The 20,341-nt window shown below is 42.0% G+C and overlaps 1 protein-coding gene across 7 annotated transcripts in view; it reads right to left on the reverse strand.

Annotated features, from left to right (window-relative positions):
* The window catches only part of Smarca2 (SWI/SNF related, matrix associated, actin dependent regulator of chromatin, subfamily a, member 2), a 173,719-nt gene that overhangs the window by 22,059 nt on the left and 131,319 nt on the right, over nt 1-20,341 (reverse strand). For 6 of the 7 annotated variants that reach the window (XM_010640120.2, XM_010640123.3, XM_010640125.3 and 3 more), the window contains exon 28: nt 5,738-5,955. In XM_010640120.2, coding sequence (XP_010638422.1) covers nt 5,738-5,955 — 218 coding nt within the window. Of the gene's footprint in view, nt 1-5,737; nt 5,956-7,706; nt 7,803-9,046; nt 9,172-20,341 lie in introns of those variants that run through there. The other variant, XM_010640127.3, reaches the window with a different exon arrangement.

Below are 20,341 nucleotides of genomic sequence, written 5' to 3' on the forward strand. Positions count from 1 at the left end.
AAGAAATTATTCAGACGCCATGGGGCTATTAAGAAAAGATAAATAACACCATTAAGTACCAGCAGGAGGTCTCTTAGAAAAAAGCGTGGCAGGCCAACCTCATTTCACTTTTTTGGCAGGGTTTCTAGGTTGATAGATTGGAGAGGCTACAAACACAGTGTATCTTGGTTGTAGCCTTTCTTGATAACCTTGAGAAAGGATAGATAAATGTGGGTGACTTGATAGCGTGACCGCATGAGTTCACCGACAGATAATCAACTGTAAAGGTTACTGGTTAATATATTCCAGTCAATCTACATGATTTCCAGGGGCAGGTCACAGAGCCCTGTCCTGTATCCTGTACAAGTTCTCAAAAACAGCTTTTTTCAAATCCTTTGATGACAAAAACTTAGGAGGACGAGTAAACACAATTTTTTAAAGAGTGATCAAAATTCAGAGTTACATCAATAGGCAAGAGTGATGGACAAAAAGCAGTAAGGTGAAACTGCACAGGCAGAAGTACAAAATCAGTAGATAAACATTCAAAATAATGCCAAGTTCACAGCTAACCTGGGCAGTTTTGATTTCAGAAAAGACACGTGTGTTTCTAGGGAGAAGGGATATTACATATTACATGTTCAATGTAAATTAACTCAAGGTTGCTGGAAAAAGTAAACACACTTCTGTTATATTAAAAGGGTCTCAGGTGTCCCGAATGTGTCTTAGTTACATTTCTCACTCTGAGACAAAATACCCGACACCCAAAGTTAAAGGAGGACAGGGTTTATTTAGCTCACAGTTTGCAAAGGTCTCCGTCCCTAGTCGGCAGGGGTCGGTCCAAGGCAGGGTGGCATCTCAGGGAAGAAACAGTTCATGGCATTCATGGCAGGCAGAAGGTAGGCAAGCAACAAGGGTTGACCACAGCTCCTTCTATCCCTCTTATCTTATCCAGGCTACTCAGGGAAGGTAGCACTCACACCTGTAATCCTAGTGCCCTGGATCCCAGCACTGCACCATGAACTGACCCCAACATCACACATTCTAGATCAAGCCGCCTCTGGAAAAAGCCCTACTTATGACCGTATGAGGCTTTGGGGGGATATCTAGACTCGAGCCAAAATAAGGTAATTTAGTTATCCTTAACAGGAAGAAGACCTTTATGGTCCAAGGTGCCCATTTCAAACGGGACCCAAGGGAAGCAGAATGCGCCTAAAAGGGTGAACCAGCAGGCCAGTCTAAGTGAGGGATTTCAACCTGAAGAGGACGGTCTTGTGCTGGATGTTTTTCTTGGAATGAGACTGGATTCTTTCTCTGAAGTTCCAAGCAGAACAAACAGCTAGAAGTCTGCAGGGCTGGGTCCGTTTCACTGTAGGGAGTAACTACTGTGCTTGGAGCTGCCTTTTGGTATCAAGCACTGTGTCCTCACACAGTGAGCTAAAGCTGGAGTGTCTGTGTGGAAGCTGGATGACCGGCGGCGGTGGTGCTGGGAACACAGCCAGGTCTGGAAGGTGGAACCAAGTAAAGTCCCTTTCGGACTTATGCCTCGGAATCTCTCCTTCATCCAATCAGCTGTAAGCCACGTTGCCTTTAGGTTTGCAGTTGCTCCCCTAGTCCACCTTCTTCACCATCTTATTCCACATCACTCCCCAGGGGCACTTTAGAAGGTACAGATGCAAATTAGGTGAACCCCTTTTCAAGAAATAGTCTAGGTTAAATATTATGAGAACTACATATGACTTTTAAAAGCCTCATACATAAGCAAAAAAACCAAAGTCCTACTTGTAAGATTTTCTATCCGGGGCTGGGAATTTGGCTCATTGGCTCCACTGCTTCCCTTTGCAAGAACAAGGGCCCGAGTTTGATCCCCAATACCAGGAAAAAAATTTCTATCTGGGGAAAGAAATTAATGGCAAAGAGCAGCAGGCCAACCACATCTTCTGATAGCAATCCCTTTATGAATCACAGAAATTCACTGGTTCTTTGAGGTCATACTTTTAACAGTACCCTCCTTAAAAAAAAACAAAAACCAAAAAACAGCACTTGCGAGGCTGAGGCGCGAGATCACTCGCTGTGAGTTCAAGACCAGCCTGGGCTACATACTGCAGGTCAGTCTTGACGACATAGGGAGACCCCGTCTCAAAATACCAAGAAAGAAAGAAAAGAAAGAAAAGAAAGAAAGAAAGAAGGAAGGAAGGAAGGAAGGAAGGAAGGAAGGAAGGAAGGAAGGAAGGAAGGAAGGAAGGAAGGAAAGAAAAAGTTAGTTTGATACTGAACACAAAGCAATACACATATACCTAAATTGCATGAGGTCTTTATAAAAATACCTAGATACATCTGTCCCCAAGTATCTTGCAAGACCTAATTAATTCTTCCTATATATTTATTAAATAGAGATTGCAGTTCTGATTTACTACATTGCTAATCCACACGACAGTCAGAGCCCTCACACTGAACAGAAGTAATGGGAGGGAAATTAGTACAGGTGGCATTTCTTTTCCAGGTAGGCTGAGTTACTATATTAGTAACTGACTTTAATAATGTAAAAAATCCTAAAACAGTGAGATGTACATTTCCCAGTAGCATTTTTCTAAAACGAACCAAAAATATGACACTGTATCTAATTAAGGAGCTACTAATTTGAGTGCCTCCTACTTGAGAACCAAGTTTGGTAAGAGAAATACAAAATATAAATAGAGTAAGTACTTTTTTTCTAGAGGATCACTAACATGAAATATACATGAAACATGCAGAGGTAGAAAATTCAGTACATACTCTCTGAAAGTGCCTTAATGTGGGAGCTAACACACTGGGTCTTGGATACTTTTGTAAGAAGAAAAGTAAACAAACAAACAAAAGCAAGAAAAGGGAGGAAAAAGTCCAAATATCCACATGCTAAAATATTGAAATGTCTTTTACCAATACTACAACTGAAGACGTGTTCCCTAATCAATCCCAGTGAAACTCCATTTCCCATTAAAGGAAACAAAACTATGAAAACCAGTACCAGCGAGGACACCTTTTTCACAGTGCTCAGAGGCCTCTTCACCTCTCTACCTAACTACGAGCCTGAAAGGCTAATTAATAATTAAAATGGGGCCAGGGACTTAGCTCAGTGGTTCCCCCACCTGCCTGGGAAGCATAAGGTCCCGAGTTCAATCCTGAGTACCAAAACATAAATAAATGAATAAAAACTAATTAAACTGCTACTGTAAGACTGGCATTATATGAACTCATCCACTACTACAATTCCAGAGGCAAGTGCAGTTATTACTGCATTGTATAGATGGGGAAACTGAGGCTCAGGGAAGTTAGGTCAATTTACTCAGCTGTCCAATAGCAAACCAATGTCGCATAGTTACATCAAAAGCTCAGGCCGTAAGCTGAAGAGCTGTGCTTTGCTGAAGCTTGAGAGAACGGGTTCTGGAAAAATTCTCATCCTACAGCCTTGTACGTACACCATCAGGAAGCCCCAAACTCAAACAGCTATGGAGCCAGCAGGGAGGAGAGTAAGTGAGGGGAGACAACAGAGATCCACTCCAGGAGCGAACGAGTGTGGTGGAGAGGGTAGCAACCGAGACCACAGTACCACCAGATCTGTTACTTTTGTTTTTTGGTTTTTTTTGGAGTGGGGGGGGTTTGAGACAGGGACTCACTATGTAGTTGAGACTGACCTGGAACTCACCATGTAGCCCAGGCTGGTCTTGAACTCACAGTGATCCTCCCAGGTTTGAGACAGACACACTATGTAGTTGAGACTGACCTGGAACTCACCATGTAGCCCAGGCTGGTCTTGAACTCACAGTGATCCTCCCGCCTCAGCCTCCCGAGTGCTAGGATTATAGGCATGCGCCACCACGCCCTGCTCTTTTAAATTTTTCAAAAGTGTGTGTCTGTGTGTGTGTGTGTGTGTGTGTGTGTGTGTGTAAAATGTAAAAACTATGAATTTGCTTTAAAAATGTTATGTGCCCCTCCAAAACCCCATAATAAAATAATCCCTCAATCTGTTGGCAACATGTGGTAGATGGTGACCGCCACCGCGTGTGGTAGATGCTGACCTCGACCACGTCATTAAGGGAAGACACAGCCATCACTCTAGAATCCAAGGCAAAATTTTTATATCTCCAAGGACCTTCTCTGCCTTTCTCAGTGTTACAACTACCCACCACTCACTCAGCAGCAAATAAATGTTTGTCAAATACCAGGGCACATCTAGTCAGAGAAACAGATGTTGTGCTCTCCTGAGACAACAGCAAGAAAAGCTACAGGTATGTGCTCAGTGATACTCTCTACTGGATAGAGAGTATCCTTTACACTTCGAGCTAATAAAATAAGGTACAATGATCCAAGCTTCCTACCTAAGGGAGATCCACAAGAGATGCAGGGAAACTGAAACCTGACAGAGCTCCTGATGCTTGGTTTGTGCAAGGAAGTTTTGGGAATCATTCCAGGCAGGGAATGGACTTGCGGTCAAGCTTTCCTCCTGGTTTTAACGCTGCCTCCTTGCTAAGGGAAGAGGGATCTGAACTCACTACAAAAGGGCTGCCCTTGGTGGCCACTTCAGAATCCTTGAAGAGAATGCACTTAGAGAAAAAAAAGGTAAGGACAATACTAAAAATAGAAAACATGGAACCTAAGGGACCTGGACTTACTTAAAGAGAGGTAAGAAATTCTGCCCTTTCCAAAAACGTTGCCCACCTCCAGGCCCTTGACCCTTTCTGAAAGCTCCTTAGAGATAAGAAAAGCCTAACAAAACTTCCTGGTGGAAAAGTTCTTTGCTTTCTCTGCTACCAAACCTCAGTAACAAGTTCTCCCTATCCCATAATACATGCACCAAAGCCACAGTGAAAAACTAAAACCACAATTTATTCATGTTAAACATACCCAGGTGTACAAAGCAGTACTATCATGTCAAAAATTACTAGTCACTAAAAACTGAATACTACTGTGCAGTTTAGAGAACTAAACTGTGTTTGGTTTCCTATTTTATTTTCAATGGAAATAAGAGAAGATTTTTTTCAAGTAAAAACATTATCACACGACTGCCAAGTACAAACCAAATCAATTAACCAAAGCAACTAACCAGAAGGTAGCCTAACTCACTCATCAGGCTGACACTCTAAAATGCATTTGTTTTGGTTTTCAGATAATTATGCATTGTTAAAGATGGTCCGAGAAATGTCCCACAGTTTTTCACAGTTCACCTCCAAAAGTTCCACAAAAAAGAGGTGAATTTACTAAAATATGTCTTGACTATAGAGAGTGGAGGAGACAGGTCAAACAAGTGCTCAGAAGCCCATGAGAGAGGAGAGAAGGTATGGTATTTCTGAGGAATCATACTGGTTTTAAACCAAACCTTAACATGAAATATTTTACTTTAAATACATGGGGAGTCTTCTTTCTCTAATAATTCAAACTCAACAATTTCATTCTAGCATCCCGACTCCTTTTCCCACCCGTGATAGTATCTTACGAGGTCTATCAGGGTCCAGTTCTCGTTTAGATTAAAAACTAAACAAACAAACAAACAAAAACTGTCACGCAAACTCATTTCCAACTACCTTGAATGAGAAGTACGCCGGGAGCCATCATATGAAATACCAACAGTGTCCATTTGACGTAGCACAGGCAACTGACACCCTTGGAGAGAAATCCATAAAACACAAAGCCCAAGGGTGCAACTTAATAAATGTGGCTCTTCGGACAGCACCGCCAGGGCCTTGGGCGAGTGCGGACGAAGGTGAAGGGATGAAACACTCACCTATCCTTGTAGTTGACCACAGTATCGATGATGGCATTCATCTGTTTCGTCAGTTTGGGAGGATTGGGCGACAGTTTCTCAGCTGGAGGGCGGCCTCTTCTCTTCTTAGCCTTCTCTACGTCTTCCTTCGCAGGATCTTTATCCACATTTCTTCGTCTCTTTCTCTTCTTAAGCCGTACTTCCTCTTCCATCTCTTCCAAATTGCCGTCTTCTATGGCCTGTGAGTGGAGAACAAAGGAAGAAAACTGGAGGCAGGAAAATCACCAAGACAAATACACAGAGCTTGAATAATTAGAATAAAATTTAACTAATGGAAGAGTAAAAATAAGAGTTAACAATAATAATGAGGGAAGAAGGAAAACACCACCATATCGGAAAAAAATGCGTTCTTTAACACACATCTGTTTCATAAGCAAAATACGCTGAAGGCCTGAGACACTCAAAGTGAAGGATGATGAATATTAAAACATCTATACATTCAAGGGCCTGAAAATAACTGAATTTAAATGATACTTTTGCTCCATATAATAAAAACCCCTATTCTCTCATGACTGTAAGGAGGGAAAAGGTAAACAAAAAATGAAAAAGGGGTAAAAGAAAAATTCCCCTAATAAATCCAAACAATCAGACAAGCTTTGACCTTTTCTTTTTTAAGGTTTAACATCAATTTATTCATGAATCACAACACAAATCAAAATCGCATCCAGATTTTGTTCTAAGGTAGCAATTAATAAACAAGGAAGCAGGCAAGTACAAAGCCACATTCCTTGATAAATGCACTTAAATCATCCGATTAAAAAAACACACACACTCACAAACAACAAACACTTTTTCCAATTACCTGCAAACGCTTGCTTTAAATCAGAGCCAGCAGCACTAATGCAGAGAGATAATAAAATAGCTATAAAAACAACCAGGTATAAAAGAAACCTGTTCGTAAAGGGCTAAAAGATCCATGTGACAGACCCAGAAGTTTAAACTTTTTTTCCCCCCTGATAAGTCTCAAAACTTAAGAAAAATAAAAGGGGAAAAATGCAAACAAAACACACACACACAAAGCACAGATAAAAGAAAATTTGACCACTGAAAAGAAATTTTCTTAAAAAAATCTTTAAATTACATTTTGCAATTGCTTTCTCACACAAAATAACTGATGTTGTTATTTGTTCCCCCTGCCTCTCAATATTGCCTCCAGTATGCAAATGCTAATCAATCCTTTCTCAAGCTGAAAGAGCTCTAATCATAAGGCAATTACCTTCATTTCTCCACAGCACCAAACATGGCTAATATTTATGATCATGTGAGTATAACAATCAATATAAAGAGTGATTACAGCTCAGACATAATTTCTTTCACTTATGTACAATGCCTCCTGAAAAAGAAAGGTTTTTTTGTGAAGAGAAAAAAAAAATAAAACCTGGTACAGAACACAAAACAACCTGGCATGGTAAAAATGCCAGTGGGATTAAAAAAAATGTTTCTTATGCATTCTCCAATGTGCAAATCCACAGAAGCAACATGCACACACACAGCATCCTAAGGGACAGCCTGCGCCTAGGCCTTAATAATCAAAAGACAATTTCCATCACGATCCTACAGTGTTCAGAAAGCCACTATGAAGGAGGCGATATCTGATGAGTTATGAGGAAAAAGAAAAAAAAAAAAAAGCTCCACATTATTTCATTAATATTCATTTGCCTAAAAGCAGGACACCCACTACACAGCTAAACACATTGCAGCTAAGCGAAGATTAAGAAAAGGAAATTGTCCCGCATATCTTGGAGGCTGAACATGCTAATAATAAATACAGCATGCAAGGCTGTCAACAGTTAATGGTACTGTTCTCCTCAAGCACCCAGTTGCACACAGAAATACGGAGAACACTGGCTTTTGATGTGTTACACACCTACACATGCCTGGGATGGAGTTCTACTGAATCTTCAACACGGCAACGAAAAAGGATATTTACCTTACCACTATCAGCAGGCCGGCTATCGGAAATCACAGTTAGTGGGGATAAAATTAACAAGCCAGCAAAGCAGCGAGCTGCTAGTCTCTTCATCAGCTGATCAGGAAAAAAAAGAGAGCTGGGAAAGGCTATGTTTTCATATACAAGTAATTTTATTTTACTGAAAATTTAATACTGAAAGGATTGTGGATACTCAAATCTGCTGTTTCATTCTACCTACCACAAGGCCCGAAGCCTTCCTCCTTCAGCCTGTTTTAATATTGACAACTACTTATCATATTTTCCCCCTATTATTCCAGGCAGCAGAATTAGAGATTTTAGCTCAGGTGGTTTCTGAGTCTTGCTTGCATTTTAACAACTAAGCCAATAAGAAAACAAATTAATATTCAAATTTATTTTAAAAAATTAAAACAGGTATGTTTCTTTTTAAATTTTATACCTCATTTTAGTGCTTTTTAAAAATATGCTGCATGATTTTGGAGCATTCTAAAATGAATTTTAAAACAGAAGACAATTTTTTCCCCATTAGATGCATGTAAGTAAAAATAATGTGCATTTTCCCAGATTCAAATATTTTAACACAATATGTTGTTATTCTTTAAAAAAAAAAAATCTCGAACAACTGTGACACTTCACTTTCAGTTTCATGCTGCAAATTTTTCATTGTTTTTCTTTACAGTGGAATAAATGAAGAAGGGTAAGTTGTGAATATTTCTACTCTAACCCCCTTGAGTTCTGGAAAAAAAGGGGGGGGAGGCCAAAACATAAACTTATGATATTTGGACTTTTAAATCTCTCAATCTGTGAGCAGCTAAGAAGCGAAAATAAACTGCAAACAGAACTAGTGAAATAAATTTTATTACAATTGCTAATTCCTGCAGATTCTTACTAAATTTAGGTTCTGGAATTAAAAGGAAACACCAAAAGTACTGACCATTATTCCCCCTAAATTAAGGTTTTATGCAGGAATGCAGAGAGCTACAAAACATCTTCCCTCCCTTCCCAAAGACCCCCAAACACATCCATATGCAGTGCTTTTAGGTTCTGTGATTTCTAGGGGTCTTTTTCTAATAGAAATCAAGGCACTACATATTTTCCAATGCTTTTCGTACTTAAAGGGTACAGTAAGAATTTTCCTGCATGTTAAGAAAATTATTCATGGAGATTTTAGACTGTTCTTTGATTTTAAAAAATTATCAAACTAGCTCAACTGACTCAACTCAGCGCGGGGGTTGGGGGAGCGGGGGCACAAAAAAAAAACCCAAAACAAAACAAAACAAAAAAAAAACTTGCTACACAATGCTAAAAGTACTACCCCCAAAAAGAATTCCCTTCCAAACCTTTTACCAGCACAATAATGAAATAAATCACAGAAGCAAACCCCCAGTTTCCGACTGGTGACGTGTTGCGCAAGAGTGCGAGCCCTAATTCAACATACAGACGGCTCCCATGCTGAACTGCCTCTAGATTTAATGAAGTGAATAGGAAGGAAGTCGGGGGAAAAAAAGTGTACAAATAAGAAATTAACACTTTCCTTCCCTACCTAGCCGCTAACACACAACTACAGTGAAGTTTGGTGAGGCACCTCTCTCCTTAAAGGCACAGGGCACCCGGCTCGCTCTGTAAATCCAGGAAAAAAACCACATTTGGTGATAAAAATCCCCAGCCACGTTAAAAGAGTTAAGCATATTTCAGCCTGCGTTTTTCCTGAATGAAGCTGGAATTACTCCTTCCTCCACTGGATGGCAACCTTTTTTTTGTCTCTCTCTCTCCCTCTCTCTCTCTCTCTCTCTCTCTCTCTCTCTCTCTCCTTTCTTTCACTTTTGCTTAGAAGAAAAATACAATTTCACATCACAGGCTGTTCAGGAACACAATACAGTCAGGCTCTCTCTCTTCAATTTGTTCTTAAGAAAGCAGCATGTGGCTTCTGACAACCAAATGCAGGGGCTGGCGAGGCAGGATCAGCCGCTGTGGAGGAAACGCTTTGCAGCTTGCAGAGCACATGGCAGACCCGGGAATCGTCCACACGTGGCTCTGGTCACGGCCCTCTGTCATCATGACACACGTCAACCGTATCTTTCACCGGATGATTGAATGATGGAAGGTCCAAAACGTAGGTGTTCTGCTTGTTCTCAGGAGTAATGAGTTGCTATTATAGATGACTTCCCAATTTCACAGCAGAACACCGACAAGAGAACAAAAAGCCACCAGCCAACTCCAGTGCATTGTCTCCACCTCTGCATTTCCCAGGCCACTGAGCAGGGCGGTGCAGCCCTCACAGAACAAGCCATCTTAAGAAATTCAAGAGCAATTGTAAAGCTGCCTAGCTTATGCATGGGGAAAACTGCTTGAATGTGAAATAGGAATGTCGGTATTCCAATGCTCATTCTGATATCTAAAGATCTCCTTATTTCTGTTCACTAAAATGGGTCTGTTTCTCTCTCCTGGAGGAGAGAGGGGTCCTTCTCCCCTGGCAGGGCACTGCAGTTGAGATCCCAGAAAAGGGCCCCACACTGCTGCTGGGGGTGGGAGCAGAATCCCCAAGCTCAGAGTTGGGCTGCAGTAGAGAAGGCAGGTTAAGATGCTGGCATAATGCCTGTGATTTTGGAGGACAACTCACACATCACCAAAAGTAAGTCCAATATTCCAGAGGGGTCCCCATTCTTGGAGCCGGGGTGAGACCCTGGACTCCCACAACACAGCTACTGCCCTTTCAAAGTACAAGGGCAACAGTCACAACAAAAAGTGGAATTTTAAAGAAAACTTCAAGTGTTGCATGCAGAGAAATTCGTACAGTAGAAATATGAAATGGCAACCCCCCCAAAAAAACACCTGAATATGGAGCTTTTCCTCAAACATGACACACCAGGACAGCTGCTTAGGTTAAGAAAAGCTAACACTTCTGGACGGAGAATTTCAAACTCTGGGCTTTGTACAGTAAGATTTTTAATATTATAATTTCTGAACAGAACTTGTTGGAAACATCGAAAACTCCCTGAAGTGAAATAAGCCAGGCACAAAAGGACACAATTTTGCATGATTCTAATCCTATTAGGAGGAGGAGGACACTGGTCCCTGGGAGCTGAGGGAGGAGATGGGACTTAGTGTTGCACGAGTGCAGGTTCACTTTGGGAGGAGGAAAGGGGTCCTGGAGATGGGTGGTGGCGAGACTGCCAAACAGTGCGAATGCATTTAATGTTGCTGAAAGGTACACTTACAAGGGTTAAAACAGTTCATTTCATGTTTGTTTTATCACAAGAAAAAAATATACCCCAAATATCCCATTATCTTCATAGTAAGAACAAAATCCAACTCAACTAAGTTACTAACCCAACTAAGTGTTCCAACTCACAGCACACAACACTGGACACATTTCAGTAGCTTTCTTTTGGAACTCCAATCTTTCAGCACTTTAAGTACATAACATGTTCAGTCTTGTCCTGGACAATGACTAGGAGTGCTTTCAAAAGTTCTCACTTGTTAAACCATTCAAAATGTGATTAATGAAATACTCACGATGTTAATAAAATACCTATTCTTAGGACATACCTAGTCACAAACTGTTTAAGAAATACCTCACGTATTCAAGAGAAGAGCTGACCTGAAAGCTAAGGGTGTTTCAGAATACAGCTCCCTCCCCACCCTGTGGTGCAATGAACGAATGCGGTATTCACTGAACAGACTTTGTTCATTTCTTATTTCACTCATTTGTCAGGCTAGTCCAATGCCAACTGCACTCCCAGCTCTCCCTGAGCTGAAGTGAAACGTACAATGCTGGCCACAGGTGGGGAGCAAACTGGGCCCCAGTTTAACGAATTTCTGGTACAGTAAGTTCTTCAGTTTCTTTTCAATACTCTCTGAACACTGGCGGGGGGGCGGGTAACAAGGCTCTCTCTTTACCCCTATGGCATAAAGAAGCTACCTAAAGAAACTGGAGTGGAAGATTGTGGGGGATGAGGAAACCCACAGCTCATATCTGAGATGAGGTTTACTATTTAATGCAAGAAACGTAATTTGAAGTTTGGAAGAATGGACAAATACAAAAATTAAGCCATGAGATCAACTAAGAATTCACTTGTCTGCCTTGAGCAGTGTTAAGCTCAATGCTATATTCAGGAAGCAACTTTTAGGTCCATTAGAAAATGAACCCCAAAACATCTGGCCCTGAAGACCACACCAAACACTTCCTTGGGTGGAATGAAAGAACCTGAGGAAACCTGCAAGCCTGAAGGAGGTTCAGAGATCCAACAGAGAACTGCAAGAGAGAACTGCAACAGAGAACTTTCACTTTTTATCCAGAGAGCGCTCATCCAGTTAATCTCAATTTTTAACAGGGCCAAGAACTCCACCCTTTTGGCTCTTGAACAGGGCTACTCTTTCTCAGTATATTAAAATAATGGCTCAGAAGTGCCAAGAGAGAGTGATACTTTGTGGTATAATTTCTATGCTTTAAATGAGTAACTTACTTTCTTAAGACAGACAAGTCAAATGCAATGATTAAGACTATAATGTCATTTGCAGATTGTATCCATCAGTGCTTACTGGAGAAACAGATGTAATGCAAGAGGTACAAATTTATAAGAATTTACAAGATAGGTTTACAATGGCCACCTGAAGAAGCCAGGAGTGGAAGAGTACAAAAGGGCTGTTTGCCTACTGAAAACCTGCAGAGTCCAGTCCAAGGCCTGGAGCACACTGTAGTGTCCTGTGAATCTGTATCAGGAAGCCAAGGGGTCTGCACTGGAAGCCACGAGACAAGACACTCAAGGTAAAGGGGAAGGGGAAGACTGCAGCTCCTCTAGAGAAACAGGAGCGTGTCTTCCTTGTCTTCCTTTTATTTCATGCAGGCAAGAAGTCTGTTAGTTGGTACCACTCACACCCAGGATTTGCCATCTTCAGTCAGTCCCTTCAGCCACACCCACAACTGTTGATCCACTTTAGCTGGGGTTTCTCACTCAAGTTATCAGTCAGTGAACTATCACAGTCCACCCCTTGTCAATGTGACAAGAACACACATTTGCTTAAACCACACTTAAGTCTCCAGATACAAAGGATAAGTTCACGATTACATCTAACATGTTACAGCTACCGTGCATGCAAACAAAGGCACTAATTTCCTCCCCAGAATTTTAGACAAGTTTTGAGTGATTACTCCTAACATTTCATAATTTGAACATTATAACACAGGTTTAATATGAACTAATATTAAGTCTATCAACATTATGTTGCATAAGAAGCATGAGAGAGAACTATTAAAGCTTCATTTCTGTAACTGATCACAGGGTCATAGCTGGTGTCTAGAACTGCCTTCTACTGCCCATTCCATATTCCCTTAGCCTTCAGCAAGCAGACCTCAGCAAGCCTTGGTTCTTTCCATGGTGGGGTGACTTATACCTTCATTCTTGAAGGTTCTAGGCCATTTGTCATCCTGTTTGTATTGGGTTCTTGAAGTTTTCCATTGACCTTAACAACAGGGCATAATAGAAATAGAAGGTGACCTAAGGGATCTTCTGCATTCCAAGAATATTCTTACTTTTTTCCATTGTGGAGTAATAGTCTAATTTCCCCTTGATATTCTGGGTTAATCCCTCCTGCCCACACTGTAACTCCATTTTTAGCTAACTCAGAGGCATGAGGAGATCAAAATGACCGGGAGGAAGACTTGGCTTCCAGTTCAGTGAAATCATTGTTGTGCTTTCTGGTACAAGCCTTCCCTGCTCTGGGAAGAAGACTTCCTTCTAGGCCAACAGAGCATAAAGCTGAGGCAACAGAAAACAAAAATTTTGTTAGTGGCTCACTAGGGGTAATGGTATATGGCACCATGCCCATTTCCACCCCCTTGATTCCCGGACCCATGGATCTTGGCTATGGGATACACAGTACCATATAATGGAGGCTAATTCAAAGCACAAACAGCTTTTTGAAGGACCCTGACCCAGCCCTGCAAGCTACTGCCACCTAGCTGATACTATAACTGCACCTTCAAAAGACCTTTCTATCAATGCAGCCACTCCTGGATGGCGAGGAACATGCTAAATCCAGTGAATTCCATGAGCATGAGTCCATTGCCTCACTTCTTTGGCCACAGAATATGTTCCTTGGTCAAAGGCAATGCTGTACAGAATTTCATGATAGTGGATAAGGCATTCTACAAGTGCATGAAAGTTCCAGCAGAAGCATCATGTGCAGGGAAGGCAAATCTGTACCCAGAGAAAGTGTCTATGCCAGTATGGACAAAGCAGCATCCTTTCCGTGATGGAAGCACTCCAATAGGATCGATCTGCCACCAGGTCACAGGCTGTTCAACCCAGGGAATGGTGCCATTTTGAGGACTGGGCTCTGGTCTCTGCTGCTGGCATACTGGGCAGTGGCTTCAGCAGTGGCTGGAGCCAGATCAGCACTGGTGGGAGGGAGTGTTGCTGAGCCCATGCATAACCTCCATCCCTGCCACCATGGCCACTCTGTTCATGAGCCCACTGGGCAATGACAGTGCGGGCTGACATCTACAGAACAGTTCATCCAGCTGGGGATGTAGCTCGCTGGCACAATGCCTGCCTGGCAAGAGCAAGGTCCTGAGATTAATAAAACAAAACCAACCAAACAAACAAAAAACCAGGTCATCCCATCAACCTGATTATTAAAAGTCCCCTTCTACTGAGGTCACTTTTTGTTCAGTGTTTCCACGAGAGACAAATACTCTTACATCCCTTGCCCATATAGAAAGGTCTACCCACCGACCTCTTCCCTAAATATGTGTGGCACCAATTTTCCAGTCACGCTCCTTCTCATCTCCTGACCACCAGGCCAGACCATTGGCTACAGCCCACGAAGCATTACACAGTCACACATCTGGTCATTTTTCATTTCAAGTCAAATTTACCACCAGGTGTACTGCCCAAAGCTCTACCCATTCTGAAGATTTCCCCTCACCACTGTCCTTCGGTGGTGTCCTGGAAAGGGGCTTACAGCTGCCCAGTTGCAGGCAGTGCCTGCATAATGTGCTTAGCCCTTCTCTTCCTCTGACAGCCGATTAGATGATACACCCCATGAGGCCAAGGTGCATGCTGGGAGACAGAACGCAATACAGCTGGAGGAGGAGCCATGGGCATCTGGGAAACTTCATGTTATTACTTGTGCCCTCTAGACCTGCTCTCACTCAATCACATAGATACCATTTCCATAGATACCATTTCCAGGCTGCTGCTATGCATGTCCAACTTCATGACTTGGCAGATCAGATAATACCCAGCTCATGATGAGCAACTCAGGTTGCACAGTAATCTGGTGTCCCGTGGTCAAACACTGAGCTTCCCCTAAAGCTCAGTAGCAGGCCAAGGGCTGTTTTTCAAAGGGAGAGGTCTCGGGCCGGGGATTTAGCTCAGTGGTTCTGCCACCTGCCCAGCAAGCACAAGGTCCTGAGTTCAATCCTGATACCTAATAACAACAACAACAAAAGGAGAGTACTTGTTTGCAAATGATAGCACAGCATTGCTCCAAAATCCTGAAAGTCTTCACCATGATTCACCTATGGGGACCTGCCAGAGACTCCAAACGGCAACCCTACCAACCACTGCCTCTTTGAGTACCATTGGATCTGCTGGATTAAATGGTCTCAGCAGCAGAGCAACTTGCCTGGAGCACTTTCTTATTCTGGGTCCCACTCAAAACTAGCAACTTTCCGAGTCATTCACTCGAGAAATGGGCCAAAGTAAAACACCTAAGTGAGAAATGTTTCCTCCAAAATCCAAATAGGCCCCCTAGGCATTGTGCCCACTCTTTGGTTGTGGGGGGAGCCAGATGCACCAAGCTATCTTTTACCTTGGAAGGGGCGTCTAACACACCCCCACCACGGGACTCTTGGAAATTTCACTGATGGAGAAAGACTTCCAATTTTGTTAGATTTATTTTCCATTTTCTGGCACGCAAATCCTTTGCTAACAAATCCAGAACAGTTGCCTCCTGGTCACTTTGTCCAATCAGCAGTATATCATCAATGCAATGGACCAGTAGGATACCTGGTGGGACCGAAAGGTGCTCAAAATCCCTGCAAACAAAGTTGTGACACAGGAGTGGAGATTTAATACAGCCTTGAGGTAGGATAGTGAGGGTGTATTGCTGCTGGCCTTGTCAGCAGAAGGCAAATTGTTTCTCATGGGCCTTATGGATCATTATGGAGAAGAAGGTATTTGCCAAATCAGTAGCTGCATACCAAGTACCAGGAGATGTGTTACTCTTCTCCAGCAAGAACACCACATCTGATACCGTGTAAGCAATCAGTCACCGCTTGATTCAGTTGATGGTAATCCACCATCATTCTCCAAGACCTATCTGTCTTCTGCACCGGTCAAATGGGAAAATTAAATGAAAGTGTGGTCTGAACCACCACTCCTGCATTCAAGTTCTCAATAGTGACACTAATCTCTGCAATCCCTCCAGGGAAGAGATACTGCCTTTGGTTTGCTATTACCAGGCAAAGGCAACTCTAAGGGCTGCCATTTGGCCTTTCCAACCATAACAGCCTTCTCACTACAGGTTAGGGAGCCAATGCGAGGACTCTGTCAAGTACTAAGTATATCTGACCAAATTATGCGTTCTGAAACAGGACAAATGGCTACAGGATGGATCTGAGGACCTACTGTACTCACTGTGAGTTGGACTTTTGCTAAAACTCCAATGATCCTCTAACCTCTGTAGGGCCCTACTCTGCAGGGAAAAGATGACATTTTGGATCCCGTGAAAGCAATGTCAGTTCAGAACCAACATCCCTCAAATATCTGATAGTTTCTCTTCCCCCAATGAAAAGTTACCCAAGTAAAAGGCCTTAGGTCCCTTTGAGGAAAGACAGGAGAAAGAATGACTAAAATTTTTGGTGTTGCAATGAAAGGGACCAGGCTTCCCTTTCGTGGAAGGGGTTCTGGGTCTATAAACTGGTCTTAAATCTGGGAACTGGTTGAAAGGCCATCATTCTCCATTACTACTATTTGAAGCAGGTTTCTGTTCATTTGCTCCTAACTCTTTTCACTTACATAAATCTAGTAAAAACTGAGTAGGCTTCTCGTCTATTTCACTTTCAGAGACACCATGGCTAATGAGCCAACATCACAGGTCTACATGAGCCAGACCATTCTAATCATTGTTTCTGCTCTTGCCTCCGTTATGGTGAGTGTGTGCACCTTGCCTTTGGCAGTTAAGTGCTGCCGCTTGACCCCTGCCAGTCTGGGATCCAATGAAATGCACTTCCCTTGTGACCTAATTGAGCAATCCTGGTCCCATGGTAAGGTCTGGCATACAGGGAACAGCAATAACAGGGCTCTTCAGGGACGCCAGTGCCCCTCTCACAAATGTTTCTCAAGGTGTTAGTGAAGGGTACATGGCCTGCATCATCCCAGTGCGGAGGATTAGGTTTAGCATGACAAATCCACTCCAGCATTTCTATTTCTCTGAGCCTTTGAATCCCCTCATCAACAGTAAACCACAGATTATGAGGTAGCCATCTTTTCATCCACACGTTTGCCAATAAGCCAAATAAACTATTATACCTTTTTCCCTCCAAAAACTGCAACGTTACATTCAGAATCACTGCTTCACTGACCCTTATCGACTAACTCAGCCTGATCCAGGTGTCTATTTCTCCACCATTATCCCTCACCTGTAAAATCCATTCCCAAACTTGCTCAGCAGGCCAGTTTATAAGAATTAGAAAACTCCCAAAGTGCCTTGGGAGAAGAGCAGACTTCCTCCTGAGTGTTCACACTATGTACCTCTCACCCTGCCCTCAAGAAGCATCTGAGGACAGGAGCCTGGTTATGGGCCTAGAGGAAAAAGTGGTGGTGAGGGTGGGTCCAAAGGAGGGTCAGCATTCTCATGCTAGGTCCACATAAGGCATGCCTTCCTCAAGGATACAGGTGAGGACAATGCCACAGGGGGTGGGGGCTGGGGAAATCTCTTCCTCTGGCAAAATAATCTCAGCATCTAGGACAGCGGTGACAGACCTCTGAGAAAGGAGTGTTCCAACTGTAGCCCACAGCCCACTTACATAGTGCAAAATGCAAATACTGCAATTAAACCTGAACACTGAAGTTTTAGTTTAGAAAAAAACAAAAACAATTCATACATGAATATCGTTTGTCTTAAAAGAAAAGTAATATGGGCACCATGGGTTCACTAGAACTGGTCTAGGAGCTCATCATCCTCAGCCTTACCAAGATTCTCCCGAACATCTCCATCCCAATTTACAAGATCCCATCCTTTTCCAATCAGTGCCCTCTCCTTGACTTCAGATACCCTTTGAAGGTTTACTGTATTTCAAAGCCAAATCAAATTACGAGGGCCTGTGTTTGGGTTTCTGCAATCTTAGCCCTGTGGCCAGAGGAGAGGAGATTCTCTTTCAGGATACACTGAGAAACTTTTAGATTATTTATGTGCATCTGGAGTTGGGAATTTGAATCTTTGCGCTCCTTATTTTCCTTCTTAACTTTGTCCTCACAGTCAGAAGATGTTAGATTTCCTATGTATGTGTTGAGCTCACTGTTTCCCTTCACTAGTTTGTGCAACACTGCTAAGACCAAACAGCCAGCATCATTATGTTTCCCACTCTGCCAAAAATATCGAAAAGTTTCCTACTTGGAGTCACCAAAAATTCCTTACATGGGTATGAATTAGGGGAATCAAATGGTTTACATTGTGTATTACTGTAAACAGTGCACACCAATGACGATCAGTATTCTACTCATCTCTCGGACAGGCTATGGCACCTTCAGGCCTCATCAAATTACCACAGCCAACTTCAGGAACCACTAAAGCTATGAAAGAAGGTCATCTGTGCAATTGTTTCTCTAGAGCCACTCCCGGCACCAAAATCAGTATCAGTGAGCGCTTACTACAGAAACAGACATAATACAAGATACTTAAATATATAAGGATTTACAAGCTAGGAAGAGTACAAAAGGGCTGTCTTGCTCCAGATAACTACAAAAATAAGCAGCAGATTCCATATTTGGATTCTGGAAGTCTGGCTGCATAAACCAAACCCTTAAGGAGCAGGCTATTCTACTTCATAGTATACAATAGTAAGTGCTATTTTTTTTTTCTTTTGGGTACCGGGGATTGAATTCAGGTCCTTGCACTTGGGAGGCAGGCACCAGAACCCACTGAGCCAAATCCCAGGCCCAGTAAGTGCTATTTTTAATGACTGAACCATGAGAAAAATCAAGATATACTTACTAGACTCAGGTGAATAATCCAAATAAAAACTTAACATGGTACATCCCAAGGACACTTCTAGCAAAAATCACACATATACATGCACAGACATGAATACACATACATAATACTTCTTGTGCAGGAAGAGTGAGACCACAAAAATATCCATACAAGTGGAAACTGCAAAGCCACTGGATAACCAGAGAAAATTATGATTGCTCATGACTTTTAAAGACACATCAAAACATTAAAAACTGATTGTCAGTTTTAATATGTAGATACAAAAAGCAATAAAATGGATGCTTAGTACACCAATTTAACAAGAGAAAAACTGAAAGTTGAAGTATTTTCTTTCTTTGTAATAAATTTACCAGCAGCCTTTTGAATAAGTGTTTGCCTTCTTTTCCTCTTGAAATAACTTATGACATGCAGCAAACATCCTTTCTATGCCTTGGCAAACTGTCACAGTCCTAAATTTGGATCATTCTGCCCTTTCAATGCTGTGAAATACCTCAGAACTCCTTTAATGTGAAGTTTTTTGGCCAATTGTACTTCCTCCGGGACATCTTAACCTTTTTCAACAAGTTCCCTGGCTGAATATCTAGTTTCTCCTTCATGGAGACTTTGAAATCCTACATCTTTCTTCACCTAAGTTCTTGATGAGATTGTCTTCCAAAAGCTCTACCTTGTCAGCATTAAATATTTGATGGTCCTCAATTCCCGGTACCAAAAAAAAAAAAAAAAAAAAAAAAAGGTCTATTATAAACCTGCCTTCACTAATCCTTGGGACTCCGGGTGCAAACCTCACAGAAGTATCCTTGGGTGCACTATTGTCTCACAAGATATTTTTAACATTAACCCAACTGTGGCAACTTCTGAAATAATGAAACCAGTTTTTATTTGTAAAAGGTTTTTCCACATGCTCCATAGAATTACCATTTTCTTTCAATATGGAAACTAACTTCAACACTTTGGCCTGAACACTAGTCAAACTGATAGGAATTTATTATTACTATAGCCTTCAATCTAACGTAGATGTAAAGGGGCCGGGGATTTATTTAGCTCAGTGGTTCTGCCACCTGCCTCCCAAGCACAAAGACCCGAGTTCGATCCCTGGTACTAAAAAAAAAAAAAGGAAAATGAGGTGGATGTAAAAAACTCTTTCAACCATGAAAAAGGCTTTCTGATCCTACTGCAACTTAAACTGGTATGTTGAAAAGACTTGTTTTTTTTACACTCACTGGGCTTTTTCAGTGTGCTTGGTACCATAGCTTCAGGAAGGCCCGGGTCTTGTGGTCTTCATTTTGGTATCATCATTTTCAAATCTCCTAATTACAACCAATTTCACTCCCTGCTTATTGTTTCTTCGCTTCACTTCCACCTCCGGAGGCCAATTCCCTCTCCTGCTGAGCTACTTTCAGAAAATAGCTCAT

The sequence above is a fragment of the Fukomys damarensis genome, unplaced genomic scaffold, assembly GCF_012274545.1.
Source record: "Fukomys damarensis isolate Sample0158 unplaced genomic scaffold, DMR_v1.0_HiC HiC_scaffold_31, whole genome shotgun sequence".
NCBI classification, from domain to species: Eukaryota; Metazoa; Chordata; class Mammalia; order Rodentia; family Bathyergidae; genus Fukomys; species Fukomys damarensis.